The sequence below is a fragment of the Genypterus blacodes genome, unplaced genomic scaffold (assembly GCF_046128005.1).
Source record: "Genypterus blacodes isolate CSIRO-AG114 ecotype Tasmania unplaced genomic scaffold, CSIRO-AGI_Gbla_v1 ptg000017l_1, whole genome shotgun sequence".
NCBI lineage: Eukaryota > Metazoa > Chordata > Actinopteri > Ophidiiformes > Ophidiidae > Genypterus > Genypterus blacodes.
In genome coordinates, this window is record NW_027466831.1 from 4,545,810 (window position 1) to 4,558,982 (window position 13,173).

The window sequence follows — 13,173 nt, forward strand, 5'->3', positions numbered from 1 at the left end:
ATCCCCGTCCGTAGGAGAATGAGCATGATTAGAACAAGAAAATTTCCCCCCAGTCGTCTGGGATTGCTTTTCCTGATTTTTCTGTGGCAATTTCACCAAGTCTGGCTGCATTATCTGAGCAGTCTGCATGGCTCAAGCTCCGTGTTTTTGGAGAGCAAACGCTGTTAAAAGCTGTGTTTTGAGCTTCTCTCCATGAATCTGTTCTTATTTCTTTCTACCACTATCTGTTCTCCTTGTCTGCTTGGCTTACATCTGTCCCTTGGGGCTAGCCCAGCTTAGAATAAACATTGAGAACTAGCTTTGTCTCTATGGCAACAGCTGCTCTTGCTGAACAGTCGAGCTGGCGTAGAGTAGGTAAGAAACGGCGGCGATGCTGGTGGATGTTGCTAAATAGGATCAAGGGTTCTTCCAGGTGATTTGAGGGGCTGCAAGGAATGAAGTAGGTCCAGAGTATTTGTCTTTATTTCAGGGAAAAAAACAAACGAACACAGATAAGATGGCAGCCAAGTGTGTTGGTTGTTGGTTGCCTAGGTAACTCAGTAAGGGGTTAGCAGAGTTGGGTGGTGAAATCCAACCAACCAACCAGTCAGTCTGTCAGTTGGTTTAATCTTCCATTGACCCCGTGTCCCATAACACCTCGATTACCAGGCTAGTCGGCCACACTCGGAGCGGCCTTTGCCTCAGCCCCACTTTCTGTGACAGCCTGAGGAAGTGTTGGATTGAGCCGGTCAATACGCTCAATCTGCTCAAGCATGCAGAGTATTTCTTTCTCTTTTTTTTTTTCCCTCCTTCACTTGTCTAAATATTATTTAGTTCCCCTCTTGAGCCGGATTTGCCAGCAGGGATTTCACAGGGCATGTTTTCCCTCTCCACGCTGATGACTGAGTACTTCCAACACTTGATGTTTGTACAGTTTTCCTCCATGTCTGTTGTCTGTAATTTGAGTCTGATGCTCAGTCGCCTCCATCTGCTTCCCTGCTTGTTTCCCTGCAAGGTGCAATCCTTTACCAGAACAGTGTGACCTCAGATCAGATTCACACGTGAACTGCTGTCTGTTTAGCCCTATTGTCAGGCCAACAAAACAGGCCTGGGTATCAATAAAAGCTAGATATTTAACAGTTGGCAACATTAAAACTGACTGGGTTTTGTGAGTGGAGTGGGAGCTACTTCTTTGTGTCAATTCTTTTCTCAATAGTCAAGTCTTTTTGCACCAATACAGATATTTCAGTCTTTGCACAGCCTCGGCTTCAGCTGCACAGTAGTGGGACTTCCAGCATTATGATTGAAAGAAGAAGGCTTTGATCAAACCCTCTGTAAGTTGCATACGGGTGTGCTGCTGTACATGATGTACCTTTTCACTGTCACATCGTCCAGGCTCATTACACGATGTAATAGAAAGGAATTCAGACATGAATCCCCTGTCTTATCGAGCTGGTGTGTTGGTTTTGAATTAAATTATTCATGAAAGAAATGACATAGGCCTGTTACTTTGACGGCTTTGCCTGTTTCAGTGTGTGTTGGCAACTCGTCTTAAGAGATAGCTCTGCGGTGAAATGCGCAGTGTAAATAAAGATTATTCATTCATTAATTCATTCAGTCATTAAGCCCATAACCATCTGAGTGGCGCATATGGAAAATGTTGCGCATTCATTTTAATGCTTACTGCTGCCACTGGTGTTTTCTGAGGCAGCCCGTCTAATGAGGATGTCCCCTGTGCAATCGATGCAGTTCCTAATGTGTTCTTCTGTCGTGTGCTTTTGCTTGTTTATTTGGCTAAGGCAATAAGCGAAAACACTTAGAGGCGGCACTGGAAACCCAGTGAACTAAAGCAGGTACTGAAACCTGCTATGGAATTATTGTGTCTTTATAATCGGGAGCATTTCTATATTTCAAACAATCACAGTCTGCTTCTCTCAGGTCTGATCAGAGGTTAAAACTACTGCTGATTCACAATTCCAGTGTGACGTCATCATTTCTGCTGCGTCCCGCTGTGGGTTGGCAGATAAATACATTGCTAACCTACTCTGAAGGTCGTCTGATACTAGCAGTCCAAGGTCGTTCCCCAGTGGTTGGCTCTGACTCAGGAAGTGAATTGTATCCGCTGCTCTGATTGGCTCTTACTCTGTCCTATAGAATTTGACCTTACTTCACGCTCGTTTGTGCCGGTGTCATGTGCGTCTGTTGTAGTGATTGTGGTTTGACTTTATTGGGGGGGGATTGTGACATCGCGCTGGCAGATTTCTCTCTGTGTAGAGACCGTTCGCTTTGACCTAGAAGAGACGGACCTCTCTCAACCATTATGTGTAACGTGAGATACTCTTTTGAGCACAGCCGGGTAACTCAACGCCACTTCCTGTCCTCACCTTGTGCGGCAAGGCAATGCTGCCGTGCTAGTGGGAGGGAATGGGACATGTTCTTGCCCAGTAATTATGTGCCGGGGAAAAGGCTGTGTTCAAGGGGAAAACAAATGAGGTGGGCTTAAGGGGTCTTGTTTTACCTGACCTCATTCTGTTAAAAGTGTGTGTGTATGTGTTTGGGTGTGTGTGTGGACTGGGAGAGTGACCTTCTCTTTGTTTTTCTTGAACTAATGGAGAAGATGCCCTCTATTTTCCTGTACAGTGGCTTTTGTATCATCACACACAGTCCACACACCAGTACTTGGTGAAATGAAATAGCAGTTTTGTGTGTTCAGAGGCTTATTACCTCTGAACCTGCCACTCCCTGAACATAGTTTTGCTTAGCATCATATAAATCTCAGCTGTTCCTGCAGGATAGTTTCTTGGTTCTATAGTGGTTTAGTCAAAGTCAGCGAGAAGTCGACATAAGCAGGAAGAGCAAAAAATGTAAAACGCATCATATACCACGGAACTGTGTGACGACAATCCTCAAAAAGCAATAATAAGGCAACAAATGTATGTCATGTAAACACTGTAAGCGGATGATGAAGATAAATCGGGCTAAATTAGTGTTGGTCTACACAAAATTCACTCAAGCACGTGAACGCTCCATTCAGCTGACCCTGACAGTAGGCATCAGTAATCTGTGCATACATTGCCCCATCTGCCATACGTCCTCCTGTAAGCAGATTACTGATTTGGTCCATGTGTCTGTCTTCCTCAGTATTGGTGCCTTATCTGCAATGCAGACACAAATCTGATTGCCCATTCAACAAAGGCGTAATTACAAACGGGCTCATCGCCAAAGCACATAATACCTACTCGGAGGCTGGTTGGCTGCTCCGTGATACTTGGAGACTGAACCTACTTCTGTCAGTTCTGTCATAAAGTGTTGGATGAAGAGGAGATACAACTTCCAAAATGATATCCAAACATAATCCAAAACCATTTATTGCTTTAATTCCCCCTAAAATGTATTTCTTACATCAAAAGTGTTTCAGATCTTCCTTTTGAGGTCACCGGTTGCATTTTCTGAGCTCAACAGTGAAGTCTTCCTCCTTGCAAGCCTTCAGATCTCTCCCCATGGACTGTTTACTCATTGAAGCTACTCAGTATTAATGAGCGTTTCTTTCTCCTCTTCTTCACAGAGCGTTCTACATTGACAAGACAGGAAGATGGATGAGCTGCAAGATGTACAGTTGACTGAGATAAAGCCACTGCTGACCAATAAGGTGAGTGTGTGTGTGTGGGGAGGGGGGCTTAATGCACATGTACAAACCACACACACACACACACACACACACACACACACACACACACACACACACACACACACACACACACACACACACACACACACACACACAAATGATACACTCAACTACATTACATACAGTAACACAGTAGGCATTTAGTCCCGGGCATCAAAGCGAATAATTCATGTCTTCATTACTGTGGAAAAGGAGAGGAAGCAGATTAATGAAAAAGATTAATTAAAAAGAAAGAAAGGAGGCTGTGGATGGATTTAGGCGAGAGTTGGAGAGAGAAGAGAGGAAGGAAGGCAGAGTGAGAGACGGAAAGGAAGGCGGACTGGGAAGATGGTGTAAAGCAGGATAGGACGCTGAGAGATCAAAGGCGATGCTGGAAGCAAATAATCTCTTTATTTTCCAGAAGTTTGAAATATTGTTGAAAGCAAGTGGGGGTGGGGGAAAGGCAGCTTCCGTCCTCTCACCTCCTCTTCCTCGTCATCTCCTGCTTCGGCTCAGCGTCTCTCCCCGCTTTCTACCCAAGCAGACCCCCCTGTTAGGCAGAGGGTTTATCTGTGAGATAGGCCTGTTATTCTCCCCCAGTGGGATTGTGTTTTGTTCCTCCTCACAAGTGTCACTCACAGCGAGGACGGCGCCGTGGTGAGCGTGTGACGCATCTGGTCTGGGGCGATTGCGTCACGCCTCAGTGGAGGGTCTGAGGCCTGAGCAGGCTCTGTGTTTGTCTGTCCCCAAAAAAAAACAAAAGTAGTAGGCGGCTTTTGCGAGGTGACGGGCTGGGAGGAACGCCATGAAATTAGTCAGAATGAGTTAAATGAAAGTAGCTCTGACCTCTCACTCCACCTAGTGGCCAGCTCCCTGAAAAGACAAACCAGTGGTCTGGAAAAGTACTTGTCTGTGGAATACATTCAGGTACATATGAAACCATATACAGTAAATAAGGGACTCTTTAACCTGGCTGTAGGATGAGTGGCTTCTAATTTAATGATTCTGAATTGATGTGATTAGTTTATACAAAGGTGACCAAACCACAATTCCTCATATCTGCATTTGATGAATTACTAAAACAATTAATTGATCATTATAATTAAGTTCAATTGATCAACTATCCTATGTATTGACACATTCTACATACATTGCATGTTCTATTAAAGCTGTAATCCATCTCATTAACATGCTGAGGCATTTGAAGCATTTCACCTTTATCAAGGTCCCGTGCAAACAACGTTCCACTGAGACCTTGATTTATATTCTTGGGTAAACCGAGGGATGATTAATTGTCATGGAAATGTTGCCGACATGTTGCACATCACCCTTGGTTAAGGTGGAATTAAGACCTTGATTCAGAGAAGTGAATCATTGCGTTGGTAAAAGCTGGAATAACACAATGAATAGTAAAAACATTCATGGTATTCATTGTACACAGAGTTTTATAAGCCCACCCAATAACCAGTTTGTTAGGTGGCATGTCCACTGCACTCATTCATAGCTGACCAAGCAATGCAGAAACCATAGTAGCTCTTTATGGGCCCTACACCCGGCTCCTGCTCTATCTGCAATACACTGGCGGTTCTACACCACCATCGCGCTGTTAAAATGGTTTTGGATCAAACCCATCAGATGTGGTTTTTAATCATAGTAATACACATTCATCTTTTATTCTGATTCACAAAGCATATTTAGCACCAAATGTTGTTAGTCTTGTGAAATCTGGGGCAGCGGCAGACTGTTTGTAGTTCATACAATCCAACACATGTTCAATCTGCATTGCTTTGCCACAGATCTGCAGTGGATTAATGCCCTTGTAATGGATTTCCTCATTTAAAATAGATGGATTTCTATCAGAAGGCACTCGGCCCGGCACATTAAATATGAATCTTGTCCTTGCATGTAGAAATATGCTGCGTATGAGTGTGTGTGTTTCTTACTCTTCTCGTTCTCTCCTCTCGTAGAATTCACGCAACTTTCAAGACTTCGACTGCCAGGTGAGTGCTGCTCTCTGCTCCAACTCGGTGTCGGGGGGGTTGTGCTAATGCCAGTGAAGGGGTAGGGGTAGGGGTAGGGGGGGCTCTGGGACATGCTCCTCTTCTCACCTCAGGTCTATCTGAATGCAGTGTTTTGCCTTGGCCTACAACTGAACATTGTTTCTCCCGAGCTCATCCATAATTCTGTTTTTCAGCACAAGTTATTGTCGTACACACTTATGCTGGTAAAAAGACAAATGCTTGGGTGAGATACAAAACTGACAACACCTGTGTTCATGTGTGTGTTTGCAGAGCCATTAAATGTGTCTGGACAATATAATAATGTTACGAATCCTTTACTGACCTAAATTTATCAGTATAATGTTATTTGCCATAGTTAACTTGTCTGTAATTTCTGTAATTGAAACAGCTGGGGGCCATTGTTGTATGTTGATGCCCTCTCTCTCCCTAAGTTTCTCTCTCTCTCTTTCTATCTCTCTCCCTTTGGTCAAACTCTCCTATATGAAAAACAATCTATAGATTTTAGAGTTTCTGTAGCTTTTTAATCTCTGCTAGCGATACTGCAGTGCACATTGTGACATGTTGGTCAGATCGGTGTAAGCATGAGGGGGTCTAGACTCCTACCCTTTGAATCGTGGGCTGCAAATGTCACATGTTTCATTTCTCGCCACCAAATGAAGAAAACTTAATCGGAAATAACAATAACAAGATTATAGTATTATCATATTATTTTGTAAAAGGATTGGTTGCATTTCTGTGGTTGTACAGAGGCGTTTCCTGTTGCTGTGATAATTCAGGGGTCTTTATAAACTGAATTTTCCTCAGAATGATGTGTTACTCCACACATAGTGCAGGAAAAGAAGAGATTCCAGCCATATCATAACTGCAGTTTCAGCTGAGGTGTCTCACTGTGAACTTGGGCTCACATTTCCTGAGTAAGCACTTCAGCCACACTAGGATGAGAAGGAGTCATTTCCCAGAAGCCAGGACACTGAATGCAAAGGGTTAAACCTTTCTCTCTCCCTCTGCAGTCATGCCTGTTTCCAGCATCCTAGCAGAGCTAAATATAGCTGCTGCAGACAGGGGAGGAGGGCAGTGAGCATGTTAGCATGCTGCATGCTCCCTAAGCTGCTCTCTGCACTGTCACTATAATACATACACACTCTCACACTGCAGCAGTCTGCAGTAAGTACAGCAGGTCCAGCAGGTGGACGATCAGAGTTTGTATCAGTGATGTATTTGCATTGACACATAGTTTACGCACCCCAGTATATCCACAGCATGTTTATTGACCTAGGGGTGTAAATCTTTGGCCCCAAGGTGATTCAGTTTGATTACAGTTATCTAGGGAACAATTTAAAGTTTTACAATAGGATATCTTGATTTGATTATTTTGATACACAACTCAAAAAAAGTTTATTTCACTGAATGTATAAATGTGTCCATGGGAACCTAATTTCATACTAATGTAGAACAGAAGAGATTGAAAACTTTGATCCCAGGCACAATAAACCATTGCAGCACACAAGTGAATGGATCGAATTCAAAGCAGAAAATAAATAGCAACGCATGAATGATTAATTGGGATAAAATAAGATCAAACAGAAAGCTTAAAAGCTTATGAACAACTCAACAGTCTGTCAAGTGGAAGTGCTTCAGTGCTTTGTGCTTTATTTGGCACACAGGAGGAAGGATGGAGGATTGGTTGATCATTAATTTTAGTTGCATCATGTTGAAGAATAGTTGTTCTGAAAATATCCTTTGTAATGGGGCTTTCATGTTTGGTTTGACTCAAAATAATCCTTTCAAACTGTGCAGTTGAATCTGCACCATACCAATCAATGCACTTACAATGCATCTTTACACCTCTAGTATTGACCTTATTCCTGTGGCAGCCATTTTGACCTCAGTCTCCTTGAGAACAGAATCTAGAGCAATCTGAAAAAATGAATAATTCAGTGTTTGAGTCATCATAACCTTAATCTCTATTTGAAATATGACCATGTAGAATCACTGCAGCCACACCTCCAAAGTGAGAAATCTGGATGATCTAAAAGTTAGAAAATTAGCCGTTGATCTTCATCATAGGTCTTGTCCTGGCCAGTGTATGGGGGAGGAGGTATTCAGGACTGCACCATCTGTCTGAGCAGCCAGTGTCGTGCTCCGGTGCTGCAGCAGCAGGAGGATGAATCCAGCTTCTCTCCCTCTGACTTTCCCTGCTCCTAAAGCTCCCACCACAGGCAGGACACAGACACTGCAGCTGTCATGTCAAATGGACAGGTGGAGGTGTGAGCTGGCAGGTCTATGTGGTAGCAGTGATGTGTGTGTATGTGTGTAGGGGGGTGTTCAGGAAGGAGAAGCTACAGGGCGTGGTGCTGCAGTCTCGTGTCCTCTCAGATGTCCTGCTTACGCCACAGGGAGAAGAGTGGGTAGCAGGATGTGACTCATCGTCCTCCTGTGGGACCTGCCGTGTTTTAATGTGCATCCTCAAGCACACCAAGTTACTCTGTGGAAATGGAAATGGCTGACGGCATAGTTTAAAAATAGCTGAAGGATAATGGATATTACGATCAAATTTGTATTTGTGGAATCTCCCATGATCAGTTTTATATTTTTGTTATTGTCAAACAGTGTCTTTGTCATGTAGTCTATTTATAAACCACAAACAGGCTGGACATACAATGGTTACACTGACCTTGTGCCAATGCATCACAAAGTAAAAACATACTGCTTTTGAAATATAGCTTTATCCTTTTAAAACGTCACTGTCTGACTTTTACCAGCAGAGGGCGCCATAAGACTGTCCCTTTTGTGAAGCTGACTGGCTCTTTCACTATCCTGTTCTTTTTGCATCATTTGCCTTACAGGAAAGAACAGGCACATAATCATCATTAAAAAATGACTTGCCGTTTTTAAATATGACATGGCAGCATCTTAAATGCTTTCACAATGTAGCATTTTTACCCCTCATGGAGATGTGACCCCTGTCAGTGCTGAAGCAAACTGCAGCTGGAGATAAACTACACACAACCAGATAGGAAACTATACAATCTGGCACAAATGAGTGGAGATGGAACTGAACACTAAAATATAGATATTACTGAGCTTTTTAAGGAGCCTTGCACCATTCAATGTGAAACGTTCTGTCATGTATTATAATCACTTTTTATAATTGTGTTTTTCTATGTAAGACTTTTCATCATATCAATCAATTTGATAGATATCAATAAGCCTCCTTTGCATTTACATTCTCTGGTGTGAATAATGCTGCCACTCATAATAACAAAGTAAATGTCACTGGATTCTAATAATCTCTGCCATGTTGTGTGATGGGTGTTTGTGTGTGTGCCACTGGTCCACAGAGTAGCCTGCCTCAAGCAAAGATGGAGCACCCTAATTTGCCTCACGCTCAGTTGGCAAATAGAGAGTACAAAAGGGGGAGATCAATAAACTATATGGATCAAATGACTGACAGGGGTGTGTAGAGGAAAAGGATCCTCTCCAGTTGTGAGTATTTTTTCCTGAATAAAAGAGGTTTAGGCCCGAGCCCAGGCAGTTTAGGTTTTTGTTGTAGGAGTTTCTCAAGTCAGCCCGGGAGGCGATCAGGGTCACCTCAGGGTCGTCTGTTCAATGTCAGCGCTCCCATGATGCAGCAGTTATGTGCTTATTGCACTTGTTTAGCAAGTAGAGCAACGAGGGTCAAGACTGCTGCATTTACAATCGCACACACTCGGTCTGATCGTGGCTGTTCAAGTGGTAGGCTTCTTGTGTAGTATGATGATGACAGTCCGGTTCTTTTCCCTTAAGAATCTTACATCTGTTACACCCAAGTCACAGTCACGAGCAGCCATTTTGCTGATGCAGAAAACAGCTCTGCTCTCCTCTCCTCCATGTCGTGACGTCAGCAGGTTGCCTGTTTTCCTGTGGTGCCTGCATTCTCATTTCCACCTCGACGCCCCTCTTTTCCACGCACCCATCCATCTCTCCCCTCTCCTCTCCATTCTCCTTAAGCCCCGCCCACTCCCCTCACCCACCTGACCCTCCGCAATCCAATGAGTCGCAGCCGTGGCCGGACGCACAGACGCGCTGTGACTACCAAGCACAAACTGCAGTCTCACTCTCCTCCCCCTCTTGTCTGTCTGTCTTGCTCTTTTCTCCCTCCTCTTGTCTCCGTCTCTCTGCGTCTTATCCACCCCCCCTTCTGCTTTCATTCAGATTATTCAGCCATCTCCTCCTCATTCCCTCTGTTTTGTGCGTCCCTCCTCCCTCTCTTCCCAATTGCTGCTGCTGCTCTCTCTCTCTCCTGCTCCCTCTCTCTCCCTCTGTCACTCTTTCTCCCTGCCTCACCCTTACATCCCTCCTACCAGCCCTCCCTCTCTGGCGTTTGGAGATCTTCAAAGCTGCTCAGCTCACACACGTACATAGCACAACACACTTCTCTGCCGTGTGGGGGAAAACATGTCAGCTATTCTGGACATGGACCAGATTGCATGCTCTGGGAATGGAGTGGTGAGTGACAATGCATTTTGCCTGCCTTGACACACCTGGCTGGGTCCTCACAGCGGGGCTCTGCTTTTAGGTTTTGCCGGGGGTTATTGTGCAGTTTTCAGCGAGGCGGGGGTGACGGCAGCTCTGCTTTGCCTGCTTGTTGGCTTGTGACCACTTTTAGGAATGTCAGCTGGGGGTTTTGTACGGGGCTGAGCGTTTGTTGCGGCGCCTGCAGGTTCTTACCCATGTGCCCCCGTGTGTGCAGGCGGCACAGCCTAAAACATTCTCAGGGTGCAGCGGCGCGTTCTAAAGCGATCATGGGAAAGATGCTTGGGTTTACTTTCTAAACTGTCTCCTCTGAATCTGCTAATGCCACAGCCTGCATGTGTACAGCAGCAGTCCTTGATGTATATGTGTGTGTGTGTTACAGGGTGCACGCTTGTGTGTTCTGCTGAGATGTGTGTTTTGGCTGTAGACAGTGATTGGCCATGTATGCTGCATAGTACCAGCATTGTGTTTCTACTTTTTCCTGCACTGAACCAGCAGCACAAGAAGACGGTGTACATGTGTGTTGACACTCATGGCTTCAGTGACGTGAACATGCTGCATGTGTGATGCAGGTAGGGAGGAGTGGGATGTGTGTTTGTGTCAAAGGAGATCAGGGTAAAGTCAACCTGTGTTGTCACCACATCACCGCACATGTAGGACGAGTGTGTGTGTGTGTGTGCAGATTTTCAGGCATGTGTTTGTGTCTAAACTGTGGTCATTTGCGACCTGCAGGCTGTTTGGTGTTTCTGCTCTGTAATGCTGCTTGCAGAGGTGATTGATGCTGTTCCTGTCAGGGCGGTGAAAGACGGAGGAGGGGGGGTTTGAGAAGAGAAAGATTGCGGGGAAGAGGAACAGCATGACACACTGCTCCCTTCTATCAGAGCCTTTCCCTCCTCCACTCTGGGGCTATTGGAAGTCCTCACCCTCTGCTGGCCTCAGGCAACTTGCTCCAGCCTCCCTTTCTCAATGCACACAGACCTCCTCAGTATTCAAGTCTCACCGGCAGTCGCCCCCCCATCCCCGTCCCACACAACACTCCTTCTTCTCCGGCCCAAATGCAAGTACCGGCTCCATGTTGCAGCCATTGCAGTCATCTCCCTTTTCCCGCTTGCTCTCCAGGCTGCCAGCCCCACCCGATGTCTGCTTTGTTGCGAGGCTGCTGCTGTTCTCTGTTTGTGCACATGCAGTACAAGTGTTTCTGAGTGAACGATCATGACTAGAGACAGCGATATCAGATCGATGTTGCTTATCAACGATGCCAGGAGCTAAATTACCAGATTGAGCCTATTCTTTATCATTCTCTGCCATTGTTTGTGGCCCAGCATGGTTGCTTAGGCACAGTAAATTTAAGCTCTGTTTCAAGGCACACCCTTCAGGACCCCACGCTCTCTCTCTCTCTCTCTCTCTCTCTCTCTCTCTCTCTCTCTCTCTCTGTCTCTGTGTCTCTCTCTCTCTCTCTCTCTCTCTCTCTCTCTCTCTCTCTCTCTCTCTCTCTCTCTCTCTCTGTCTCTGTGTCTCTCTCTCTCTCTCTCTCTCTCTTACCTCCCGCCTCTGCCATTCTGGCCCTGTTTGCTCTCATGCTCTGTTTCATCTCCTCATCTTTCAAACACTATCTTTTGACTTATGTAGCTCATCTTCTTTCGGTATTTCCCCCTCGCTATCTTTTTCATTTCCGAGGTGATTTCAATCATGTGTGATGCGTGCGTGCCTGTTTTGGTCAGATGACATGCAGTACACGCACATGACAGATATGGAGCATGTCAACAAGCCTGCTTTTCCTGTCTGTTTGCCTGTTTCTTAGAGCAGAGCACCGGGTGTCCTTGGCACTGCCCTTGTCTATAACACCGAAATTCTGCAGTAAAACCAGCTTCTTTTTAGTTCATAACAGTTTGTTCTGCAGCAGGTCAGACTGCAGAATCAAAAGGCCTCTGATGAGCAATGGCTTTCTAACTGTCAAGACAGTTTCCTAAAGAGAAATAGAGAGAAACATATTGCACAAAATGTGAGCATGGGTTTGCTTTCAGGCTGCAGATGCAAAACTCTGCAGCCGTGTCCTTGAGCATTAACCTTCAGTACCTCCTAATGAGATTGTGACACATATCCATCAGCTTGAACCGACCATCCAGCAGGAAAGCAGGTGATCTGTGCGGTCACAGCGCCGTGTTTGTCCGCCATAACCCGAGTGTCTCTCCTCCACGCAGCCTCGCTCTCTTTATAATTGATGACCAGAGAGCCTTGAGACCAGGCAAGCGCCGGGCCCCACCCGCCGCTGCTACACTTTGCAGTACACACACACAGAAATTATACACACTGTTGTGCACTCCTGCACACCTACACAGCCCCAAGTCACGCTTGACCTTGGGAAACTGTGTGTGTGTGTGTGTGTGTGTGTGTGTGTGTGTGTGTGTGTGTGTGTGTGTGTGTGTGTGTGTGTGTGTGTGTGTGTGTGTGTGTGTGTGTGTGTGTGTGTGTGTGTGTGTGTGTGTGTGTGTGTGTGACGTAAAATGATGCTGTGATTCCGAGGAAGGTCTGGAAATGGTTTTGTCAATTTCTGCACATTGCATCACCTCTCGTTCTGTCACGTCATGTGCTTCTTCAGAATCTGATAAATGATGATTATGGAGATGTTTGCTGGTCTTTGCTGTATCATCGTTTGAGTCATTTCCACCATTAATCTTCATTACTTTAGACAATGCATTGAATGATGACTGCTTTGTGCACAGAGGAGGCTATTCAGAGAAGGAGATGGAAAGAATAAGGCTGGTGTTAGCTCTCTGAATCTTAATGTACCCTGCTGCACAGAAAAGCAAATGACTCCTGGATTTTGCACTGTCATACTTGTGAGAAGGCTGTGAGTTTCAGCCCCACACAGCCTATTTGGTACTTTGTTTGTCCAAGGGCACCGGCGCTTTATAATGAGGCGAGGGGTGCATGCTCTGCATCAACGATCCTAAATATAAACCAAATTGATTTGTTTGTTGTTAGTTTAAG

General features: G+C 45.2%; 1 protein-coding gene across 2 annotated transcripts in view; it reads left to right on the top strand.

Moving 5' to 3' along the window:
* The window catches only part of ndrg3a (ndrg family member 3a), a 29,644-nt gene that overhangs the window by 8,880 nt on the left and 7,591 nt on the right, over window positions 1-13,173 (top strand). The window contains exons 2-3 of one of the 2 annotated variants that reach the window (XM_076141161.1): window positions 3,545-3,628; window positions 5,614-5,646. In XM_076141161.1, coding sequence (XP_075997276.1) covers window positions 3,572-3,628; window positions 5,614-5,646 — 90 coding nt within the window. In that variant the 5' untranslated portion in view covers window positions 3,545-3,571. Of the gene's footprint in view, window positions 1-3,544; window positions 3,629-5,613; window positions 5,647-9,976; window positions 10,156-13,173 lie in introns of those variants that run through there. The other variant, XM_076141162.1, reaches the window with a different exon arrangement.